Source organism: Lampetra planeri, chromosome 3 (genome assembly GCF_965212315.1).
Source record: "Lampetra planeri chromosome 3, kcLamPlan1.2.h2, whole genome shotgun sequence".
In the NCBI taxonomy this organism is placed as follows: domain Eukaryota; kingdom Metazoa; phylum Chordata; class Hyperoartia; order Petromyzontiformes; family Petromyzontidae; genus Lampetra; species Lampetra planeri.
The window spans coordinates 5,557,405-5,582,681 of NC_136109.1; the positions used below are offsets into that span (position 1 = coordinate 5,557,405).

The 25,277-nt window shown below is 46.3% G+C and overlaps 2 protein-coding genes across 3 annotated transcripts in view; both read right to left on the bottom strand.

Annotated features, from left to right (window-relative positions):
- The window catches only part of LOC144736834 (uncharacterized), a 48,133-nt gene extending 44,641 nt beyond the window's left edge, over positions 1-3,492 (bottom strand). The window contains exon 1 of the mRNA XM_078619482.1: positions 3,402-3,492. The gene's annotated coding sequence lies outside the window, so the exon portion shown is untranslated. The remainder of the gene's footprint in view (positions 1-3,401) is intronic.
- The window catches only part of LOC144736816 (uncharacterized), a 674,279-nt gene continuing 652,403 nt past the window's right edge, over positions 3,402-25,277 (bottom strand). For both annotated transcript variants that reach the window (XM_078619463.1, XM_078619471.1), the window contains 5 exons: positions 24,879-24,992; positions 23,419-23,536; positions 13,130-13,317; positions 5,902-5,989; positions 3,402-5,093 (listed from right to left, as the gene is read on the bottom strand). In XM_078619463.1, the coding sequence (XP_078475589.1) occupies positions 4,844-5,093; positions 5,902-5,989; positions 13,130-13,317; positions 23,419-23,536; positions 24,879-24,992 (758 nt within the window). In that variant the 3' untranslated portion in view covers positions 3,402-4,843. The remainder of the gene's footprint in view (positions 5,094-5,901; positions 5,990-13,129; positions 13,318-23,418; positions 23,537-24,878; positions 24,993-25,277) is intronic.

Below are 25,277 nucleotides of genomic sequence, written 5' to 3' on the forward strand. Positions count from 1 at the left end.
ATATAAATGTGTCGTTAAAACCCGCCACCACCCGACACAGCCAACTAGTAAAGGTTGTTACATAAACAGAACGTGCCAATTTGTCACTAGTACAGCACACCGGTGTACTAGTTGGCTGTGTCGGGCGGTGGCGGGTTTTTGGTAATAAAACAGGTGATGAGATGTTCAAACACCAAATAGATACCTTTTGCAAGGCATAAAGTTTGCATTATCCACACGTACTTGTGGCAAACAAACATGCATTGTCTTTGAAACTGATTGGCCTACACCAGAGACAGCCTTCTGTATGGCCTTGCCTTTCATCATTGCTATGGACATGACCAGTTTGTATGGGGTGTTGAAGCTATTGGTGGAAACTGGAGAACCCAGAGGAACGCATATAAACTCCACGTGGAAAGTTGGGAATCAAACCCAGGCCCTTCTTGCTGTGAGGTGTAATTGTGACTTCTGCACCACACTGTTGAAAATATTTTCAATCCCAAATTTGTTGATGACATCGTGATGATGACAACCAATGGAAGTGAAGTACAGGGAATGACAGAAGAACCTGATGAGGAAGGCTGTGAGTGGTCAAGATAAATATGAGCAAACCAAATGTCACGTGCAACAAGTTCCCTAAACCACTGGAAACAGCTTTTGTAAGAAAACAGACCAAAGTAGGAACACCTAGCGCAGTTATTGAAGGTGAATCGGGATCAACATGATCTAACAAAGTGGCAGACAACAGCAGGTTGCAGAGCTTCTAAAAGTATGAATTGGACAACGAAAAGGACCATGCAACACCAATGTGCCTAAATAAGAATAGTGTTAATCAGTGGGTATTATCTGCTATGCCTTGTGCACCAGAAAAGTGGACATTGACAGACAAACTGTAACAACATGGAGAGGTGCATGCTTGCAACTCCATTCTGATACAGGAAGAGGAACAGGGATTACAAGACACAGATGGACTGTTAGGACGAGTGGGTGGGCTGAGGTGATGGCCGGTGTGACGAACGGTGGAGTGGCAGCCGGTGGAGCGAGCGCGCCCAAGAGAACGTCAAACAGAGAGATGGAGCGGTAGAGTCGGCTGGTGTGCAGCTGTGAGGTGGATTGTCGCATTGCGTAACCGAGAGAGACAGCGGCAGCTTGGCAAGGCCTTCACGCAGCAGTGGATAGATGATGGTTGCTGATGGTGACCAAGTATCAAACCACACTTTGTCTCCAGTTGGCATGAGACTGATAAGCGCTTATCAGCAGATGGTTTCAAATTGTTAAAAGTTTTGCATTACAAAATGTTTACTGTTCACGATGTTGTCTTTACTGCACTGTAAAAGTACGGAGCTGCATAAGGAGCTACAGAGTTGAATGTGGGAGCAACAGTTGTGTTTGGGAGCAGAGCGTGGGAACCTCTGCTGTCGCAACGATGCCATCAGCAAATAGGAGACGTTCAGAGTCTCTCTGTGTTTATTTATTTCTCTATTTTTATCTAATTCAGGTTTTGGGATAAAACAGCTTCAATGTTTTAATTTAAAGCTTTCGTGACTGCAGGGATTCATATTCTTGGTTCTTTCGGTAAAGTCACGTAGAAGGGAAATAATGAAATAATATAAATATCAAACAATAAAAATTCTCACGACGTTTCGACTGCAACACAAGCAATCATCATCAGGTGTGAAATCCACAGCAAGAAAATTTGAAAAAATTAACCCGTAAAAACAAAGTTTTTCACTATAAATCCTTTATATGCGTGGCATCGGGGCGGCTAGAGTCCTCTCGTCCTCTGGCTTGAGATGGCTGCCACCTATGGGTCAGATGATTGTCTGGCAGCATTAAACAATTGGCAATTAAATATTTATTTATTTTTCCCTAAACAGTGTAAAATGTTGGAAATTTTTTTCACGAAAATGCATTGTCACGCACAACGAGTCTGTGTGCAAAATGTCAGCTCGATTGGATCACGGGAAGTGGGTTAAAAAACGACCGAAAGATGTGCACGGTCCTAAGCAAGCAAGCGAACTTAATATAAAGGATTTAAAAAGTGGTGGTTTTTCCTAACGTCAGCACCAAGGACAGCGATTTGGCAGTTTGCCAGATGGACGAGTCCATCTATGTTCAGAAAAGAGGAGGGGGGAGCAGACAACAGCAGGTTGCTTAGCAATCATTGGAAGGATTTGATAAACCATTTCAGGTCTTAATTGATTGTGTTCACGCTTACGGTGACTTTCAGACCACATTCCATTTTCTGCTCCCCCCTCCTCTTTTACGAACATAGATGGACTCGTCCATCTGGCCAACTGCCAAATCGCTGTCCTTGGTGCTGACGTTAGGAAATACCGCCACTTTTTTCAAATTTTCTTGCTGTGGATTTCACACCTGATGATGATTGCTTGTGTTGCAGTCGAAACGTCGTGAGAATTTTTATTTTTTATATTTATATTATTTTATTATTTCCCTTCTACGTGACTTTACCGAAAGGACCAAGAATAAGCTTCAATGTTTCTGTAAAGAACTGTGTTGAAAGCCTCTCTCCTTGTCTGACTCCACTTCTCGTGTGTGTTTGAGTAAAACCTCTCTAAGCTGGACTCAAGTTAGCCACGATTCAGGTGGAGCTATAGAGGCTCTCTGAACACAAATAAATAATTAAACCCCCAAAAGCTCTGACTGCAGCCCTGTCCATGCACTTGTGAACCTGCACGCAGTAAGATGCGGCATTCTGCAGTGACTTGCTACTGTTAATCACTAAACGAGTTGGAGTTAGTGACGTTAGGAATCACCCAGTAAGAACAGGGTGCAGTCTTGATTTCATAGTTAATGTAACTCACAAAGGGAACATCCCTGTAATGCATTGGGTAGAGTAAAACCCCGGCTAGTCGCACTAATAGGGGAGCCCTGGTCCGGCTGGCTGACAAGTCTGGCGAGCTGCACATACAACCCTGTTTAGCAATTAAAATCTATGCAACATGCGTTTTCAATGCTAGATATAAATCCATGAAAAAATCAGTACTGCATTGATGGTGCATTGTGCTGCACGGACCTCACCATTGAGTTGTTGTGAAGCCCTCTGAGAATGATACAGAGGACACAAAACCAGAGAGAGACAGCGAGGGACAACGGAGGAGAAGGGAGCCGGAGGCAGGGCTCTAGGGAGCTAAACCCAGCGACACAACGCCACGCAGACAGCGATCATGCGAGAGCGTGCACTGTGGCCGTGTGCTGAGGTGGCACAGGAGGCAGTGCATGTTTATTCTATCACCTGCACTGGTCTGGCTAAGTGCAACATCCGGCTAGCTGGGAATTTACATTATTATAATTGTGTTTACACATATGTCTCGTGTTTATTCGTGGTGTAGTAATGGATTAAACACATTTAATTCCATCCCCATGCTTCACTACAATAGACAAAGTGAGCTTCGTGTTACCTTCGCCTTCCAAACGCCAACGCGGCTGTCCAGCGGCGCCTCCTCATCAGCCGAGGTTCTGCTCCTCGTGACTAACGCTGCCGACACAGAGACAGGGCCAGGTGAGTGCCGACACACAGGGCCAGGTGAGTGGTGACACAGAGACAGGGCCAGGTGAGTGGTGACACAGAGACAGAGCCAGGTGAGTGGTGACACAGAGACAGGGCCAGGTGAGTGGTGACACAGAGACAGAGACAGGGCCAGGTGAGTGCCGACACAGAGACAGGGCCAGGTGAGTGCCGACACAGAGACAGGGCCAGGTGAGTGGTGACACAGAGACAGGGCCAGGTGAGTGCTGACACAGAGACAGGGCCAGGTAAGTGGTGACACAGAGACAGGGCCAGGTGAGTGCTGACACAGAGACAGGGCCAGGTAAGTGGTGACACAGAGACAGGGACAGGTGAGTGCTGACACAAAGACAGGGCCAGGTGAGTGCTGACACAGAGACAGGGCCAGGTGAGTGGTGACACAGAGACAGGGCCAGGTGAGTGCTGACACAGAGACAGGGCCAGGTGAGTGGTGACACAGAGACAGGGCCAGGTGAGTGCTGACACAGAGACAGGGCCAGGTAAGTGGTGACACAGAGACAGGGCCAGGTGAGTGCCGACACAGAGACAGGGCCAGGTGAGTGGTGACACAGAGACAGGGCCAGGTGAGTGCTGACACAGAGACAGGGCCAGGTGAGTGGTGACACAGAGACAGGGCCAGGTGAGTGCCGACACAGAGACAGGACCAGGTGAGTGGTGACACAAAGACAGGGCCAGGTGAGTGCCGACACAGAGACAGGGCCAGGTGAGTGGTGACACAGAGACAGGGCCAGGTGAGTGCTGACACAGAGACAGGGCCAAGTGAGTGGTGACACAGAGACAGGGACAGGTGAGTGCTGACACAAAGACAGGGCCAGGTGAGAATACACGAGGGGGGGAGGGGGGGCGCCCAACAACTCCACGGCACCACGCGCGGCCACGGAGCGACGTCTGAAGTTCACGCAGCCAGAATTCCTCACGCCACTGAGAAGCTTCCAGAGCAATATCCAACACACATCCAACAATGGATTCCCTTCTCAGCAGAGCTCTTACAAACAGCCTGGGGAAGTCGAGGTATCTTGTCTCTTGTCAACAACGTATCCATAATCAGAATCACCACAGTAAACTCACAACATGTTTCACATGGAAAGTGTTGCTAAATACTATGAACTTTGTTGGGTTTTAGTCACTTATGTCAATCATATTATGGTGGGTGTGCCACAATATACAAGACAGGATCATATTTAAATAAAACATTCATATTTGGTTTAAACCAACGGCAATAGTGAAAAATGTGACTTCCCAGTTTGGGTATGGTTGTGGAAGGGAATCTTGCATTGATTCAGGGTTGGAGTCACCGTGGAACCAGAGAGAATGCTACAGAGGGATGGACGCACAGCTCATCACGAGACTCCCGTCCTCACTAAAACCCAACACAGAGACCAACGGCGTAAACCACGTGGCCCAACCTGCGGGAGCGGCGTGCACCTCCGCCTTGTAGCCGTACATCTTCTGCACCTTGACCACGTCGCAGGGACTCAGCGAGTTGCTCTGTCCCATGTGCAGCATGGACAGAACGTCCCTGGGGATGATCGTTGGGTTGCGCTCATCCACAGAGCCTGCCAACCTGCAAGATACACGTGCTCAGCCTGCATTCATAGCAACAACCACAGCTACATACACACGCACTCATACACACAGCCTACATAGCACACTCATATATAGCCTACATACACACAGCCTACATAAACACAGCCTAATAACCCCACGTATACACACAGCCTACATAGCACACTCATATACAGCCTACATACACAGACTACAAAGCCTACTCATGCACACAGACGACATAGCACACTCATGCACATAGCCTACATAAACACAACAACAACACCCGCCATTCGTCACTAAGTGGTGATAACGTCACCATGGAGCTTGTGCCAGGCCAGGTGCACTTTGAGGCCATGTGAAGTGTCGAAGGCTCGCTGACAGGAGGTCACGGGACAGACCCAGGTACCATGGGTTGGCTGACTGAGATGACTGGCAGATGCACCACCTGTGCCCCCTACTGTGCCAACTTTCTGCATTTTAGCTGCTTGTTGTTGTGAGCGACGCTCCTCTGCCCTCCGTTTTTGTTGGAGGGCGACTGCCTCCAACTGACCATGAAGGCTGATCTTGACACTGCGGGTGAACTTTCTAGTCTTCAGCAAGTTCACTCAGCTCCACATCCTTCTGTGCTGCTTCAGTTCATCTCTTTTCCAACCTGTGTCACACCCGTTTAGCCCCCTCTATCCAGCCAAACAGAAGCCGCTTGGGCATGCGGTGGCTGGTCATGCGGGCTACATGACCCAGCCAACGCAGCCTCGCCTGCTGGAGGAGCTCACTGATGAGACTGTGTCCAGATATGGAGTGATGTTACACACACACAAACGTACATGCTGTAGTGCATGATGGAGCTGCAGTCGTAGGGTGCTGCCAAATCATGTTCGTTTGATTTGATGTCCACAATCTGACCTCTCCAATCTGTAAACAATAAGACAAGGACATGGTGTGCAGCATCACGTTGCTAATGCCACTACCACAGTACAACACATGTGAATGGTCCTCTAGCACTACTCAGCATCTTGGTTTCACTACCACAGTACAGCACCTGCATTTTCCTTCAGCATTACTCGGCATTATTGTAATTGAAAAAATATTTCTACATTCAGACTGCAGGGTGTGTTTATTCCAGCTGCGCTTTATTTAACCTGGTTACCAAATCGCCACAATGTGCCCACTCCTATCAGCTCTCAGAAGCTAAGTTAGACTCAGGCCTAGATAGTGGTTGGGATGTGCGACCACCACGCATCCAACATGTGCAATAGGCGTTGCGGGGAGCAGAGGGCAGTGCAGCACAATCCACCGTGGTTCTGTACTCCATCCCCTTCACTCACCCGCCAGGCCAGCGTGGTGAAGTTTGGTGAAATAACCTCCATGGCCAATAGGACACAGGGAGACCCTCATCTAGAAGTGGACTGTCTCATGTATAACATCATAGATCCATTATTTATTTATTAACATACTTTATTTAACCATCAGAGTGCATCAGATGGATTATTTCTGCCTGATGTTGTATGTGTTGGGTTATGAAATTTTGATGAAAATAATAAAAATTAATCATTTTCCGAAAAATGCGCAAATCGCATTAATTATGTTAATGTGTGAGTTAATATGCATAAATTATGATAGTGTGAGTAATTATATGCATAAATTATGATAATCACGGAGATAATCGTAGTAATTTATGCGGATGCTTGCGATTATGTTAATGTGTGCAGTTGTGATAATTAAGCTTAGCTTCGTTTATCCAGTGTTATCTAAATCAGGATAACACGATTATCATCGATTAAACGTTACCGATTATCCTAGTGTGTGTTATGATATTTTAGGTCTCCATTTTCATATCTCATCACAGGATACAGTTATCAAGAATAAGATAGTTTTGCATGGACTTGGAAGGAACACTCGATATGCTTCTGTGATAACAATTTTATTCTAACAAGCATGTGACATTCTATCATGCAGGTTAAACATGCGTCCATAATTCATGAGCAAGATTATGCAATTAACGAACATGGATAACTAAAAATACTTCTTCATTTGCGAGACTATGCATTTAACTAAATTGAATAACCAAAACTCTTATGCAATTACGAGATTATTCATTTGACTCATATGAATAACTAAAAACTCTTATGCAATTACGAGATTATGCATTTGACTAAAATGAATGAATAAACACTTATGCATTTGCGAGACTATGCATTTATTAAATTGAATAACTAAAAACTCTTATGCATTTGCGATATTATGCATTTAACGAACTGAATGACTAAAAACCCTCCTAACAATCGTAACCTCTACCTTTCCACCAGGCATCTCATTAGTTCGTTTTTGTATCGATCACAATCGGCGACTGGCCGAGTTTGAAAACAAGCATGACACACTTCATTTTGCGGTAATAAAAAGCACTTATTGTATCCCAGAGGCGAAAGTATATGTCAATAGATTCATCGGCAAGTATAAAATCCTTTTAACGGAATGTTTGATATAATGGTGGGTGAGGGCGTGTGTGTGGGAGAGCGAATCTGGCTCTGTTTTAATTAGTTCTTCAGCGAGACTCTGACAAAGAAACCGGTTTGACAAGATTTTCTCTGTGCTTCCTTGAGTCTGTATGTGGGGAGCGATACGACCTCTGTCCGTGCGAGTTGCAGCCGAGACTTTCTCCGCGGTGAGGTGAGCGGCGGCGCTTGGCGGTACTTGGTAGCTGACGGCGCGATGGCACCTCTCTGCAGCTCTGACGGTGGCGCTCGTTCGGAAGACTTTGACTCTCTTTCTCCACGGCGGGATGACGAGTCGGTTTTGGTTGATGCTGGTCGATCTGGGTGTGTATTAGACACACGGCGCATTCAACAGCGCTGTGTTCCTCCTCACAGCCGTTTGACCAGGCTTTCTCCACTGCTTCGCGCTCTCTGCTTTGCTCGCTTGGCGATCTCCGCCTTTCCTGCGGGTTGTTCGCTGGTCGTCACTCTGACGAGGAGCGATGCTTCGTTCGTGGCAGGGTGGACGTTGGCGTCTTTGTTGGCTTCACTCGCAGCTCGGCGACTCAGGGTAGCGATTCTTCTCAGGTGGTGCAGACCTCGGCTTGTAGCGGCACGTCGCTACCCCGCGAACCTCGTCATTCTGGATGACGAAAACTTCTTCGTTGTCGGCGTTGAGATGAGATGGGGCCGACGCCCCGTGACGAGATGGGGGCCAAAGCCCTGGCGATTTTTGGTGGAGCCGGAGCCCTTGACGATCTCTGGTGGGGCCCGTGGCCCGGGCGATCTGCTTTGGATGGATTTTTCCTTGGCTTATATCTGGAAATTCCACTCAGTTTCCCGAGTTGTTCAAAGGCTGTCATAAAACATTCCTGTGGGGGTGAACATCTGCGTCCGTGTGTGTGTCGTGTGCGTGTCCGTCCGTGTGTTTCGCGTGCGTGTTTGTCCGTGTGTTTATTAGCTTTGAAGACACAGCTGTGTGTCGTTCTGGAAGAAGGGGTGGGGGGGGGCCTCGTGACGGCGCCACCTAAGTTATCCATTAACCAGCCCGATGATTCGCGTCGAGTCGAGTTATATATATTTAAAAAAATATTCGAATCCATGTTTTTGTTACTGAATAATATTTGTCGCGAAAACCTACGCGTTAAGCGAGCTTAATTATTCCCTCCCTTGCTCGGGGATCATATCTTTTGTCTCACACAGCTTAAGTTGTTTTGGTTTGGAAGTTGAAATGCGACTTATTTGCTGCTTGGTTCCATTATGCCCAAGTTATGCCGAAACCGTGTTCACAATGTTTCATCGTGACCCGATCTCCCATGGAAATGTTATTTGCTCGCGTGTGCAATTTTTTCTGTCCGTGTTGCGGGGAGACAAAGACGGTTGTTTCCACGGTGGAAGCACCCGGCGCATGCGCTTATTTATTTATTTATTCGAGGACGTGTGTTAATTTACTTTGAGCCATTGCCCCAACCTTTATTGGTGTCATTTCCTGGCTTTTGGCGTGTGAGTGTAGAGATCCTCTTCGGGAAAACAAAGACGGCCGTGTTGCGTTTGGTTAATTATGAGAGACTTCTCCGCCCTTAGCTCCTCTAAGAGATCCACTTTAATTCCGTACTTATTATTTGACTTCTTGTGATTATTTAATCTGATATCCTGGCTAGGAATTTTTGTTTTGGAGCGACCCAAGCCATAATTATTCTTTGATGCTTCGGCCCGGCCGCGTAGAAATTATTTAAAGTAAGTAAGGTCAGTATTTAATTAACAATTGATGAATCGCGACTCTGGTGCAGACTGTAGTCTGGTTTCCAATTGGAGTGAGGATGGATACTGTTTGCTTACTCTTCATGGCTAAGTTGGTAACTTGTTTATCTAACATGGTTCAAAACCCGTTTGTGCTTTTTATCGTCAATGTTGTTTCCTTTGTTAAGAATATAATTATATATTTCGTGGCCTGGTTTTGTATTTATCAAAGGGTTTTTTTTAACGAAAGGATGTTTCTTCCAGAACCCCCCCCCCCCCCCCCGCCTGCAATTCCCCCCTCCCTTGTTCCTCTTGTGTGAAATTAGGGGAGTTTTTATTACCTTTATTGCCCTTTTTCATGTCCTCTAGTCTTTTGATATGGTGTATGCGCATCTGTGGAAGTGTGGGGGCGTGTTCGTTCCCACGTTGCCGCGTGTCTATTAAAAAACGATATTATATATGTTAGCAAAATAATTCTTAAAAATATAATATTAAAAAAATAAAAAGGGGGCATATACACAACACTGTCCTTTATGTAGCCATGAGAGATCACAGAGACTCGAGACAGCATCTGAGTGATCTCTATGTAAGGCAGCACCACGATGTGTCATCTCTTGCTGTGTTCTCTCTTTAGCCACATGAGTGCCCAATGAGATGCATGTACAGTGAGGGAAAAAAGTATTTGATCCCCTGCTGATTTTGTATGTTTGCCCACTGACAAAGAAATGATCAGTCTATAATTTTAATGGTAGGTGTATATGAAAAGTGAGAGACAGAATAACAACAAAAAAATCCAGAAAAACGCATGTCAAAAATGTTATAAATTGCTTTGCATTTTAATGAGGGAAATAAGTATTTGACCCCTCTGCAAAACATGACTTAGTACTTGGTGGCAAAACGCTTGTTGGCAATCACAGAGGTCAGACGTTTCTTGTAGTTGGCCACCAGGTTTGCACACATCTCAGGAGGGATTTTGTCCCACTCCTCTTTGCAGATCTTCTCCAAGTCATTAAGGTTTCGAGGCTGACGTTTGGCAACTCGAACCTTCAGCTCCCTCCACAGATTTTCTATGGGATTAAGGTCTGGAGACTGGCTAGGCCACTCCAGGACCTTAATGTGCTTCGTCTTGAGCCACTCATTTGTTGCCTTGGCCGTGTGTTTTTGGTCATTGTCATGCTGTAATACCCATCCACGACCCATTTTCAATGCCCTGGCTGAGGGAAGGAGGTTCTCACCCAAGATTTGACAGTACATGGCCCCGTCCATCGTCCCTTTGATGCGGTGAAGTTGTCCTGTCCCCTTAGCAGATAAACACCCTCAAAGCATAATGTTTCCACCTCCATGTTTGACGGTGGGGATGGTGTTCTTGGGGTCATAGGCAGCATTCCTCCTCCTCCAAACACGGCGAGTTGAGTTGATGCCAAAGAGCTCCATTTTGGTCTCATCTGACCACAACACTTTCACCCAGTTGTCCTCTGAATCATTCAGATGTTCATTGGCAAACTTCAGACGGGCATGTATATGTACTTTCTTGAGCAGGGAGACCTTGCGGGCGCTGCAGGATTTCAGTCCTTCACGGCGTAGTGTGTTACCAACTGTTTTCTTGGTGATTATAGTCCCAGCTGCCTTGAGATTATTGACAAGATCCTCCCGTGTAGTTCTGGGCTGATTCCTCACCGTTCTCATGATCATTGCAACTCCACGAGGTGAGATCTTGCATGGAGCCCCAGGCCGAGGGAGATTGAGAGTTATTTTGTGTTTCTTCCATTTGCAAATAATCGCACCAACTGTTGTCACCTTCTCACCAAGCTGCTTGGCGATGGTCTTGTAGCCCATTCCAGCCTTGTGTAGGTCTACAATCTTGTCCCTGACATCCTTGGAGAGCTCTTTGGTCTTGGCCATGGTGGAGAGTTTGGAATCTGTTTGATTGTTTCTGTGAACAGGTGTCTTTTTATACAGGTGTAGGACTTGAGTTATAGCGCGCCACGCATTCTCTTCCACTGTTGCTATGCGAGCGAGCAGAGTACAGTGGGGGGTATGTGAGGACAGGGTTGTTGTTGTGGGATTAGGTGAGGGGGTCATTGAGTGTTGAGACAGGTGTTCGGGGTAGCCGGGGGGACACAGGCCAGCGATTGGCTAAGAGGGTAATTGGCTATTAGCTGGCGTCGCTCTGAAGGCGAAAACAAGGTCACGTGAGGCCGGGGGCCAGGGGGCGAGTAATAAGCGGGGGGTTGAGATAATTAATGGGGATTAATTGGTATGGGGATATAAACCACAACGCGACAGCAAGAGGGGGTCTTTGGGTCAGCGTCTTGGATGGAGCTGCAGTGACGGTGCCCGGGGAATCGCAGAGCAGGCGGTGACGGTAGTAGAGCAGAGAAAGAGTGGGTTAGCAGCGACAGACGGAGTGGAGATAGAGAGACAGTGATAGCGAGAACGCAGTGTGTGAACAGGGGTAGCCATGCATCTGAAGGATGCAGTGTAGAATAGCAGTGGAGTCGACAGACCTAGCGAGAGAGAGAGACGCGGAGGAGACGCGGCGCGGCGAGAGAGAGACACGGAGGAGACGCGGCGCGGCGAGAGAGAGACGCGGAGCGACGCGGAGCGGAGTGAGGGCACGGAGAGACGCGGAGCGGTGGCGCGGCGGAGGTGGACTCTTAAGCGGAAAATAAAGAGAACAGAAAGACAGCCAAGTACGAGTCCTACACAGGTAACAAGCTGAGATTAGGAGCACTCCCTTTAAGAGTGTGCTCCTAATCTCAGCTCATTACATGTATAAAAGACACCTGGGAGCCAGAAATCCTTCTGCTTGAGAGGGGGTCAAATACTTTTTTCCCTCATTTAAATGCAATTCAATTTATAAAAAATTTTACATGCGTTTTTCTGGATTTTTTTGTTGTTATTCTGTCTCTCACTGTTCAAATAAACCTACCATTAAAATTATAGACTGATCATTTCTTTGTTAGTGAGCAAACGTACAAAATCAGCAGGGGATCAAATACTTTTTTCCCCTCACTGTAACTATGAAACTAGGATGAATTTAAACTTGTATTATATCATTGTGTTCAATCGTCTATAACTGTGTTTCCATTATTTACCATCAATTATATTTTTATCTTTTGATTAATGTCATTTATTTGACCACATGAGGGCCTATTCAGGGTGTGTATTTCTCATTATTATCGCCCCAGTGAGACGTTCTTGCCACATTCACGTGGCCGAGCAAAGCTGGCAAGCCAGCTCGTTGAACAACGGCAGGGAGCACGATGCTCGTGTTCACCCGCACTAGCCTCCATTGTACCCGGTCCAGCAGCGCAGAGGCACGAGCCAGGCAGAGGCATAAGGAGGGTGCATTCCCAACACCTCTCGTACGCACCATCTTCAACTGGGCGTTAATGAAAAGTGGACTGAGGTGCATCGCTCGCGTGCTGCTGCCGGTAAGGGTGTGCAGGTTACACAGACGTTTGCTTGTTAGCAATGTTGAGGCGTGTTTCCACTTCCCTTGGTTCATCTGATGTCCAGAGGCTGTCAGATGCTGCCGAGTATTGCCAATGTGTGCTTGAGGTGTGACTGGAAACTTCATGTGCACCACCTTCCCTTGGATAATAAATTAGTCTATATGTTGAACGTCTTTCGCATGGTACGTAGCCCACCGTGCTAATCGGAGGTGCGGAAATCGGAGGTGCAGTCTAGTTTAATCTAGAAGAGACATTTTCCACCCTTCATTACCCCGACATTATTCACAGTATGTTTTGTGTTGATTAAACAGCTCTCTCAATAAAATATCTTCACCAGACAGACTGTGGCTGCTGAGGGTGATGCCGCTGCTGATGTCTCTCACCTTCCTTGATGTTCTCTGGCACCACCCAGACGTGCTTGTCACGGTCGCTGCGGCAGTGCTCGTGCTGGAAGCCGAGCGCGTGCATCAACTCGTGCAGAGCCGTACCCTTGGTCACCTTGCCGGGCTCCAGGGACAGCGGCTGCTCCCCCCCCTGCTTCCCCAGCAGTGACCAGCTCTTGCTGAGAGGTCTGGAGGAAACGAGCCATGAGATGTTTAAAATGTTAACAAATGTTATCTTATCCAAAGTAACCATGAATCTTGACTTTCGTGACTGCAGTAATACACACTCTTTTGATCTTTCGGTAAAGTCACGTAGATAGAAAAATAAAAAAATCACGAACTGCCTCGGCAGTTTTCCCACTATATTTTTCACCTGAGGACGATTGCTTGTGTTGCGATCGAAACGTCGTGATATTGTATTATTTTAAATTATGTTTTTATCTACGTGACTTTACCAAAAAACCCAACGAGTATGTAACCATGCATCTCTTTGGCATAACAATCTCATGTGACCTGTCATGTAATGGCTCTTCTGGCTAAGGAGGTGTTGAAAAATCTTCGTTTAATTTTTTCTGCCAAGGTCTTATTAAAAACCTGAGCAATTACGACTGCTGTGCAAAGCACACGTTCTGCATAAGTTGGAGTACTGTTGTCATATCTGGGGTGCAGCACTCAGTTCCTGCCTCGCTGCTCTTGTACACATTCAACGTAAAGCTGTCAGGGTGATTGATAAACCAGAACTCACTCATTCATCCACTCACTGGTGGTCAGTCACCTCCTTATCACTCTTCTAACACCACGACGACCGATCTCGTGAACATCACTTATTGATTCCTCCACCCATGATAATTGGTTCTTTACCCTTCTATCTGGCAACAAAACTGACACCTTTTTACAAGGAGTCATGTTTGCATAGACCGCAATACCTGCAGTCATAATACAAACAAAAGAACATAACTCTGATAATGTGCACTGTCCTTGAAGTTGATTGGTCCACACCCGAGACAGCTTTCCTTAGAGCCTAGTCTCATATGGGTTGGACCAGATGACGCCAAAAGGCGCACAACTCAAAGACAATGCACCATCAGAGTATGAGAGCTCGGGGCAAGCATCTACACTATGGGAACCTCATTTGCCAGTAAAAATATGATAATTGGTTCTTTACCCTTCTATCTGGCAACAAAACTGACACCTTTTTACAAGGAGTCATGTTTGCATAGACCGCAATACCTGCAGTCATAATACAAACAAAAGAACATAACTCTGATAATGTGCACTGTCCTTGAAGTTGATTGGTCCACACCCGAGACAGCTTTCCTTAGAGCCTAGTCTCATATGGGTTGGACCAGATGACGCCAAAAGGCGCACAACTCAAAGACAATGCACCATCAGAGTATGAGAGCTCGGGGCAAGCATCTACACTATGGGAACCTCATTTGCCAGTAAAAATATGATAATTGGTTCTTTACCCTTCTATCTGGCAACAAAACTGACACCTTTTTACAAGGAGTCATGTTTGCATAGACCGCAATACCTGCAGTCATAATACAAACAAAAGAACATAACTCTGATAATGTGCACTGTCCTTGAAGTTGATTGGTCCACACCCGAGACAGCTTTCCTTAGAGCCTAGTCTCATATGGGTTGGACCAGATGACGCCAAAAGGCGCACAACTCAAAGACAATGCACCATCAGAGTATGAGAGCTCGGGGCAAGCATCTACACTATGGGAACCTCATTTGCCAGTAAAAATATGATAATTGGTTCTTTACCCTTCTATCTGGCAACAAAACTGACACCTTTTTACAAGGAGTCATGTTTGCATAGACCGCAATACCTGCAGTCATAATACAAACAAAAGAACATAACTCTGATAATGTGCACTGTCCTTGAAGTTGATTGGTCCACACCCGAGACAGCTTTCCTTAGAGCCTAGTCTCATATGGGTTGGACCAGATGACGCCAAAAGGCGCACAACTCAAAGACAATGCACCATCAGAGTATGAGAGCTCGGGGCAAGCATCTACACTATGGGAACCTCATTTGCCAGTAAAAATATGATAATTGGTTCTTTACCCTTCTATCTGGCAACAAAACTGACACCTTTTTACAAGGAGTCATGTTTGCATAGACCGCAATACCTGCAGTCATAATACAAACAAAAGAACATAACTCTGATAATGTGCACTGTCCTTGAAGTTGATTGGTCCACACCCGAGACAGCTTTCCTTAGAGCCTAGTCTCATATGGGTTGGACCAGATGACGCCAAAAGGCGCACAACTCAAAGACAATGCACCATCAGAGTATGAGAGCTCGGGGCAAGCATCTACACTATGGGAACCTCATTTGCCAGTAAAAATATGATAATTGGTTCTTTACCCTTCTATCTGGCAACAAAACTGACACCTTTTTACAAGGAGTCATGTTTGCATAGACCGCAATACCTGCAGTCATAATACAAACAAAAGAACATAACTCTGATAATGTGCACTGTCCTTGAAGTTGATTGGTCCACACCCGAGACAGCTTTCCTTAGAGCCTAGTCTCATATGGGTTGGACCAGATGACGCCAAAAGGCGCACAACTCAAAGACAATGCACCATCAGAGTATGAGAGCTCGGGGCAAGCATCTACACTATGGGAACCTCATTTGCCAGTAAAAATATGATAATTGGTTCTTTACCCTTCTATCTGGCAACAAAACTGACACCTTTTTACAAGGAGTCATGTTTGCATAGACCGCAATACCTGCAGTCATAATACAAACAAAAGAACATAACTCTGATAATGTGCACTGTCCTTGAAGTTGATTGGTCCACACCCGAGACAGCTTTCCTTAGAGCCTAGTCTCATATGGGTTGGACCAGATGACGCCAAAAGGCGCACAACTCAAAGACAATGCACCATCAGAGTATGAGAGCTCGGGGCAAGCATCTACACTATGGGAACCTCATTTGCCAGTAAAAATATGATAATTGGTTCTTTACCCTTCTATCTGGCAACAAAACTGACACCTTTTTACAAGGAGTCATGTTTGCATAGACCGCAATACCTGCAGTCATAATACAAACAAAAGAACATAACTCTGATAATGTGCACTGTCCTTGAAGTTGATTGGTCCACACCCGAGACAGCTTTCCTTAGAGCCTAGTCTCATATGGGTTGGACCAGATGACGCCAAAAGGCGCACAACTCAAAGACAATGCACCATCAGAGTATGAGAGCTCGGGGCAAGCATCTACACTATGGGAACCTCATTTGCCAGTAAAAATATGATAATTGGTTCTTTACCCTTCTATCTGGCAACAAAACTGACACCTTTTTACAAGGAGTCATGTTTGCATAGACCGCAATACCTGCAGTCATAATACAAACAAAAGAACATAACTCTGATAATGTGCACTGTCCTTGAAGTTGATTGGTCCACACCCGAGACAGCTTTCCTTAGAGCCTAGTCTCATATGGGTTGGACCAGATGACGCCAAAAGGCGCACAACTCAAAGACAATGCACCATCAGAGTATGAGAGCTCGGGGCAAGCATCTACACTATGGGAACCTCATTTGCCAGTAAAAATATGATAATTGGTTCTTTACCCTTCTATCTGGCAACAAAACTGACACCTTTTTACAAGGAGTCATGTTTGCATAGACCGCAATACCTGCAGTCATAATACAAACAAAAGAACATAACTCTGATAATGTGCACTGTCCTTGAAGTTGATTGGTCCACACCCGAGACAGCTTTCCTTAGAGCCTAGTCTCATATGGGTTGGACCAGATGACGCCAAAAGGCGCACAACTCAAAGACAATGCACCATCAGAGTATGAGAGCTCGGGGCAAGCATCTACACTATGGGAACCTCATTTGCCAGTAAAAATATGATAATTGGTTCTTTACCCTTCTATCTGGCAACAAAACTGACACCTTTTTACAAGGAGTCATGTTTGCATAGACCGCAATACCTGCAGTCATAATACAAACAAAAGAACATAACTCTGATAATGTGCACTGTCCTTGAAGTTGATTGGTCCACACCCGAGACAGCTTTCCTTAGAGCCTAGTCTCATATGGGTTGGACCAGATGACGCCAAAAGGCGCACAACTCAAAGACAATGCACCATCAGAGTATGAGAGCTCGGGGCAAGCATCTACACTATGGGAACCTCATTTGCCAGTAAAAAATATGATAATTGGTTCTTTACCCTTCTATCTGGCAACAAAACTGACACCTTTTTACAAGGAGTCATGTTTGCATAGACCGCAATACCTGCAGTCATAATACAAACAAAAGAACATAACTCTGATAATGTGCACTGTCCTTGAAGTTGATTGGTCCACACCCGAGACAGCTTTCCTTAGAGCCTAGTCTCATATGGGTTGGACCAGATGACGCCAAAAGGCGCACAACTCAAAGACAATGCACCATCAGAGTATGAGAGCTCGGGGCAAGCATCTACACTATGGGAACCTCATTTGCCAGTAAAAATATGATAATTGGTTCTTTACCCTTCTATCTGGCAACAAAACTGACACCTTTTTACAAGGAGTCATGTTTGCATAGACCGCAATACCTGCAGTCATAATACAAACAAAAGAACATAACTCTGATAATGTGCACTGTCCTTGAAGTTGATTGGTCCACACCCGAGACAGCTTTCCTTAGAGCCTAGTCTCATATGGGTTGGACCAGATGACGCCAAAAGGCGCACAACTCAAAGACAATGCACCATCAGAGTACTGGCAAATGAGGTTCCCATAGTGTAGATGCTTGCCCCGAGCTCTCATACTCTGATGGTGCATTGTCTTTGAGTTGTGCGCCTTTTGGCGTCATCTGGTCCAACCCATATGAGACTAGGCTCTAAGGAAAGCTGTCTCGGGTGTGGACCAATCAACTTCAAGGACAGTGCACATTATCAGAGTTATGTTCTTTTGTTTGTATTATGACTGCAGGTATTGCGGTCTATGCAAACATGACTCCTTGTAAAAAGGTGTCAGTTTTGTTGCCAGATAGAAGGGTAAAGAACCAATTATCATATTTTTACTGGCAAATGAGGTTCCCATAGTGTAGATGCTTGCCCCGAGCTCTCATACTCTGATGGTGCATTGTCTTTGAGTTGTGCGCCTTTTGGCGTCATCTGGTCCAACCCATATGAGACTAGGCTCTAAGGAAAGCTGTCTCGGGTGTGGACCAATCAACTTCAAGGACAGTGCACATTATCAGAGTTATGTTCTTTTGTTTGTATTATGACTGCAGGTATTGCGGTCTATGCAAACATGACTCCTTGTAAAAAGGTGTCAGTTTTGTTGCCAGATAGAAGGGTAAAGAACCAATTATCATATTTTTACTGGCAAATGAGGTTCCCATAGTGTAGATGCTTGCCCCGAGCTCTCATACTCTGATGGTGCATTGTCTTTGAGTTGTGCGCCTTTTGGCGTCATCTGGTCCAACCCATATGAGACTAGGCTCTAAGGAAAGCTGTCTCGGGTGTGGACCAATCAACTTCAAGGACAGTGCACATTATCAGAGTTATGTTCTTTTGTTTGTATTATGACTGCAGGTATTGCGGTCTATGCAAACATGACTCCTTGTAAAAAGGTGTCAGTTTTGTTGCCAGATAGAAGGGTAAAGAACCAATTATCATATTTTTTACTGGCAAATGAGGTTCCCATAGTGTAGATGCTTGCCCCGAGCTCTCATACTCTGATGGTGCATTGTCTTTGAGTTGTGCGCCTTTTGGCGTCATCTGGTCCAACCCATATGAGACTAGGCTCTAAGGAAAGCTGTCTCGGGTGTGGACCAATCAACTTCAAGGACAGTGCACATTATCAGAGTTATGTTCTTTTGTTTGTATTATGACTGCAGGTATTGCGGTCTATGCAAACATGACTCCTTGTAAAAAGGTGTCAGTTTTGTTGCCAGATAGAAGGGTAAAGAACCAATTATCATATTTTTACTGGCAAATGAGGTTCCCATAGTGTAGATGCTTGCCCCGAGCTCTCATACTCTGATGGTGCATTGTCTTTGAGTTGTGCGCCTTTTGGCGTCATCTGGTCCAACCCATATGAGACTAGGCTCTAAGGAAAGCTGTCTCGGGTGTGGACCAATCAACTTCAAGGACAGTGCACATTATCAGAGTTATGTTCTTTTGTTTGTATTATGACTGCAGGTATTGCGGTCTATGCAAACATGACTCCTTGTAAAAAGGTGTCAGTTTTGTTGCCAGATAGAAGGGTAAAGAACCAATTATCATATTTTTACTGGCAAATGAGGTTCCCATAGTGTAGATGCTTGCCCCGAGCTCTCATACTCTGATGGTGCATTGTCTTTGAGTTGTGCGCCTTTTGGCGTCATCTGGTCCAACCCATATGAGACTAGGCTCTAAGGAAAGCTGTCTCGGGTGTGGACCAATCAACTTCAAGGACAGTGCACATTATCAGAGTTATGTTCTTTTGTTTGTATTATGACTGCAGGTATTGCGGTCTATGCAAACATGACTCCTTGTAAAAAGGTGTCAGTTTTGTTGCCAGATAGAAGGGTAAAGAACCAATTATCATATTTTTACTGGCAAATGAGGTTCCCATAGTGTAGATGCTTGCCCCGAGCTCTCATACTCTGATGGTGCATTGTCTTTGAGTTGTGCGCCTTTTGGCGTCATCTGGTCCAACCCATATGAGACTAGGCTCTAAGGAAAGCTGTCTCGGGTGTGGACCAATCAACTTCAAGGACAGTGCACATTATCAGAGTTATGTTCTTTTGTTTGTATTATGACTGCAGGTATTGCGGTCTATGCAAACATGACTCCTTGTAAAAAGGTGTCAGTTTTGTTGCCAGATAGAAGGGTAAAGAACCAATTATCATATTTTTACTGGCAAATGAGGTTCCCATAGTGTAGATGCTTGCCCCGAGCTCTCATACTCTGATGGTGCATTGTCTTTGAGTTGTGCGCCTTTTGGCGTCATCTGGTCCAACCCATATGAGACTAGGCTCTAAGGAAAGCTGTCTCGGGTGTGGACCAATCAACTTCAAGGACAGTGCACATTATCAGAGTTATGTTCTTTTGTTTGTATTATGACTGCAGGTATTGCGGTCTATGCAAACATGACTCCTTGTAAAAAGGTGTCAGTTTTGTTGCCAGATAGAAGGGTAAAGAACCAATTATCATATTTTTACTGGCAAATGAGGTTCCCATAGTGTAGATGCTTGCCCCGAGCTCTCATACTCTGATGGTGCATTGTCTTTGAGTTGTGCGCCTTTTGGCGTCATCTGGTCCAACCCATATGAGACTAGGCTCTAAGGAAAGCTGTCTCGGGTGTGGACCAATCAACTTCAAGGACAGTGCACATTATCAGAGTTATGTTCTTTTGTTTGTATTATGACTGCAGGTATTGCGGTCTATGCAAACATGACTCCTTGTAAAAAGGTGTCAGTTTTGTTGCCAGATAGAAGGGTAAAGAACCAATTATCATATTTTTACTGGCAAATGAGGTTCCCATAGTGTAGATGCTTGCCCCGAGCTCTCATACTCTGATGGTGCATTGTCTTTGAGTTGTGCGCCTTTTGGCGTCATCTGGTCCAACCCATATGAGACTAGGCTCTAAGGAAAGCTGTCTCGGGTGTGGACCAATCAACTTCAAGGACAGTGCACATTATCAGAGTTATGTTCTTTTGTTTGTATTATGACTGCAGGTATTGCGGTCTATGCAAACATGACTCCTTGTAAAAAGGTGTCAGTTTTGTTGCCAGATAGAAGGGTAAAGAACCAATTATCATATTTTTACTGGCAAATGAGGTTCCCATAGTGTAGATGCTTGCCCCGAGCTCTCATACTCTGATGGTGCATTGTCTTTGAGTTGTGCGCCTTTTGGCGTCATCTGGTCCAACCCATATGAGACTAGGCTCTAAGGAAAGCTGTCTCGGGTGTGGACCAATCAACTTCAAGGACAGTGCACATTATCAGAGTTATGTTCTTTTGTTTGTATTATGACTGCAGGTGTTGCGGTCTATGCAAACATGACTCCTTGTAAAAAGGTGTCAGTTTTGTTGCCAGATAGAAGGGTAAAGAACCAATTATCATATTTTTACTGGCAAATGAGGTTCCCATAGTGTAGATCCTCCACCCATGTTGAGACGGTTTGGTCTCAGCCACGCCGAGTTCACCCACCGCACTGCAGCTCACCACGCTTCTCTTCCTGAAACCTCCCTTGCGCTGCTCCTCTTTGGATTTTGCTCCGGCAGTCACTTTCCCCAGCTCTTATAACCGTGCTCAATTCAACACACGTGTGAACGCTTCCTGTTACGACTGGGCCTGTGCTCAACAACCGTGTTAAATACATTTATTGAAGTTCCCACTATCTTCATTACCTCACCGTGCTACCACCCATCAGAGTCCCAGCAGAGGGCAGTGAGTGGCCATGGCAAGCACAGAAAATGCATTGGCTCCAATAAATCCAAATACAATTACAAATGCTACTGGAACATAAACAAAGCATGGCACAGAGGAGAGTGGAACTAAGCGCACCCTGCTAAAAGCTCAAAAATCAGTGCAGGCGTTGTCTCGTTTACACGAGTACCACGAGAGAGTGAGTGAAGGATGGGAGTGAATGATGGGATTGAATGATGGGAGTGAATGATGGGATTGAATGATGGGAGTTAATGATGGGAGTTAATGTTGGGAGTTAATTTTGGGAGTTAATGCTGGGAGTGATCATGGGATTGAATGATGGGAGTGAATGTTGGGAGTTAATGATGAGAGTGAATGATGAGAGTGAATGTTGGGAGTGAATGATGAGAGTGAATGATGGGAGTGAATGTTGGGAGTGAATGTTGGGAGTGAATGATGAGAGTGAATGATGGGAGTGAATGTTGGGGGTTAATGATGGGAGTGAATGATGGGATTGAATGATGGGAGTTAATGATGGGAGTTAATGTTGGGAGTTAATGCTGGGAGTGATCATGGGATTGAATGATGGGAGTCAATGTTGGGAGTGAATGTTGGGAGTGAATGATGGGAGTGATTGTTGGGAGTTAATGATGCGAGTGAATGTTGGGAGTGAATGTTGTGAGTGAATGCTGGAAGTGAATGATGAGAGGGAATGATGGGAGTAAATGATGGGAGTGAATGTTGGGGGTGAATGATGGGAGTGATTGTTGGGAGTTAATGATGCGAGTGAATGTTGGGAGTGAATGTTGGGAGTGAATGATGGCAGTGAATGTTGGGAGTGAATGATGGGAGTGATTGTTGGGAGTTAATGATGCGAGTGACTGTTGGGAGTGAATGATGAGAGGGAATGATGGGGATGAATGTTGGGAGTTAATTTTTGAGAGTGAATATTGGGAGTTAATGATGGGAGTGATTGTTGGCAGTTATTGATGCGAGTGAATGTTGGGAGTGAATGTTGGGAGTGAATGTTGGGAGTGAATGTTTGGAGTTAATGATGCGAGTGAATGTTGGGAGTGAATGTTGGGAGTGAATGATGAGAGGGAATGATGGGGGTGAATGTTGGGAATAAATGTTGGGAGTTAATGTTGGGAGTTAATGATGGGATTGAAGGATGGGAGTTAATGATGGGAGTGATCATGGGAGTGAATGTTGGGAGTTAAAGATGGGAATGAATGATGGGAGTGAATGATGAGAGGGAATGATGTGAGTGAATGTTGGGAGTTAATGATGGGAGTGAATGTTGGGAGTTATCTTGGGGGTGAATGATGAGAGGGAACGATGCGAGTGAATGTTGGGAGTTAATGATGGGAGTGAATGTTGGGAGTGAATGTTGGGAGTGAATGATGGGAGTGAATGTTGTGAGTTAATGATGCGAGTGAATGTTGGGAGTGAATGATGGGAGTGAATGTTGGGAGTGAATGATGGGAGTGAATGCTGGGAGTGAATGATGAGATGGAATGATGGGAGTGAATGTTGGGAGTGAATGATGGGAGTGAATGTTGGGGGTGAATGATGCGAGTGAATGTTGGGAGTGAATGTTGGGAGTTAATTATGGGAGTGAATGATGCGAGTGAATGTTGGGGGTGAATGTTGGGGGTGAATGATGGGAGTGATTGTTGGGAGTTAATGATGGGAGTGAATGATGCGAGTGAATGTTGGGAGTGAATGTTGGGAGTTAATGATGGGAGTGATTGTTGGGAGTTAATGATAGGAGTGATTGATGGGAGTGAATGCTGGGTGTAAATACTGGGAGTGAATGCTGAGTGTGGATGCTAGGAGTGAATACTGGTAGAAAATGCTTGGGAGTGAATTCTTGGTGTAAATCTGGGGTGTGAATCCCTCACCCGCCCAAGTCCTGGATGTGAATGAAGTCCGTTTCTCCTGCGTGGGGTTTGAACCGGACGCAGGTTTTCTTCTCAAACTCTTGTGTCGCCCGCATGATCGCCTCCACGTCATAGTCGTCTGACAAAAGCAGAACGCCCAAGTATATTTATAACTGGCACACGAGTGATTTATACACTGACAGTGTCAGTCACTAATACCGCATTGGAATCCACCCATATGCAGGGCCGTACCCTTAGAGCCCCACTCTGACACGAAGAGACTCAAGTGAGACGCAACAGCTCGCTCTCTTGGCTTTGACATCGCCATGAAGAGCCTGGAAGTGGCTCGGTGGCTCAGGGATGATGTCTCTTCACAGACACTGAGCCAGCACCACTGAGATGGTGGGATCCACACCGGGTTTTAGCCACCCTAATAAAACTGGGCTCTCAAGCATAGTGAGCTCATGGTCTCTGCCTGATCACCAATGACTGTCATCAATTTGCATCGCATTGTATTGGGGATTTGACCTACACGGGCATAAATAGGTATAGAATCGCAGTGATGAATGCAGGCACCACTGTGATGTCATGAGAAGGACAGGACAGGAGGGAGTGCCGTGCACTGTGGGGTGCAGGAGGCTGGCTGAAGGGGCCGCGGCTTCCAAGCAGCGATCCCCCCGGCGCTCCGTGACATGCCGCTCCATGCCCCACGCCGTGCAGCGCCACGCTGCGTTGTGCCGCTCTCTACGACCGGTCCACACGGTCGCTTTGTCTATCAACGCAACACGCCAATGGCCCCACCGCTATTCTCCTAGGATCTACATGGCCAGGTGGCCCTGTGGTCTCGGCGCATTGCATGCAATAGGAAGCTTGGCTCTCAACCACAATCACAGGGAGCGCACTGCAGGATGGGGTTTCTGTGCCACTGTAATGCGCACAGTCGCTGGACGTGACTGTACGGGACTGGTTCTCCAGACACGTGACCTCCACTGAGTAACACTCAAATTCACGTCACTGCCAATCATGTAACCGAAGCCGAGTGAAACTCTCCTGTCACACGGCTGGCATGGTGAGAATCTGCACGGTTACAATGGGCATCGCGGTGTAGCGGAACTCTGGTGAGGCTGGCCACGGTGCGGAGCGGTCGTGTCTCCCTCTGGCGCGGGAGCCGTGAGTGGTCGTGTGATGTCATGAGATGGATTTACACACGAGGCACGGGACACACGGTTGCCTCACTCGTGCCTCACTCGCTCTTCACTAGCACCTCACTCCCACCTCACATGCATATTAATAACACCTCACTGGCGAATGAATAATGCCTTACAAACACCTCACTCACGCTTCACTCACGTATCAATAATGCCTCACTCGCATATCAATAACACTTGGAGCAGTATCAACAGTGAACTGGATTCAAAGCGATATTGTGAACCCTTCAGCATGGAGCAGAATGAGCGCGTTGTGGTGCGGGAGGCACTCACAGAAGGCAGCGGAGAGCTTGTACGGGACGCACACCTGGCCACCCGGACCCTGGGGCCAGCGTCCCACTCTGCCTGCGGAGACGCCGTCCTTGACTCCACAAGGTGAGGGTGCTCCTGCCGAGACACGGCACACGGGGAGGGCTCCAGCACGCGCTCCAGAGCGCTGCTCTCATCACAGCGGCAGCAGCGGCACGGCGAGCGAGCGTCTCCGCGTAACGGCGACATTCACCACCACAGCCCTGCAGCGCCCTCAACTAGCACAGCAAGTCTGCTCTCTCAGCCAGCGACGAGGAACAAACCTGGGAGCGTGGTTCAAGGGTCACTGCACTCTGTGCTCGAGGGAACGGTAACGGAGGGGCAGATCGCTGACAGCCTGTGGGGTGGCAGTGGCCACGTGGT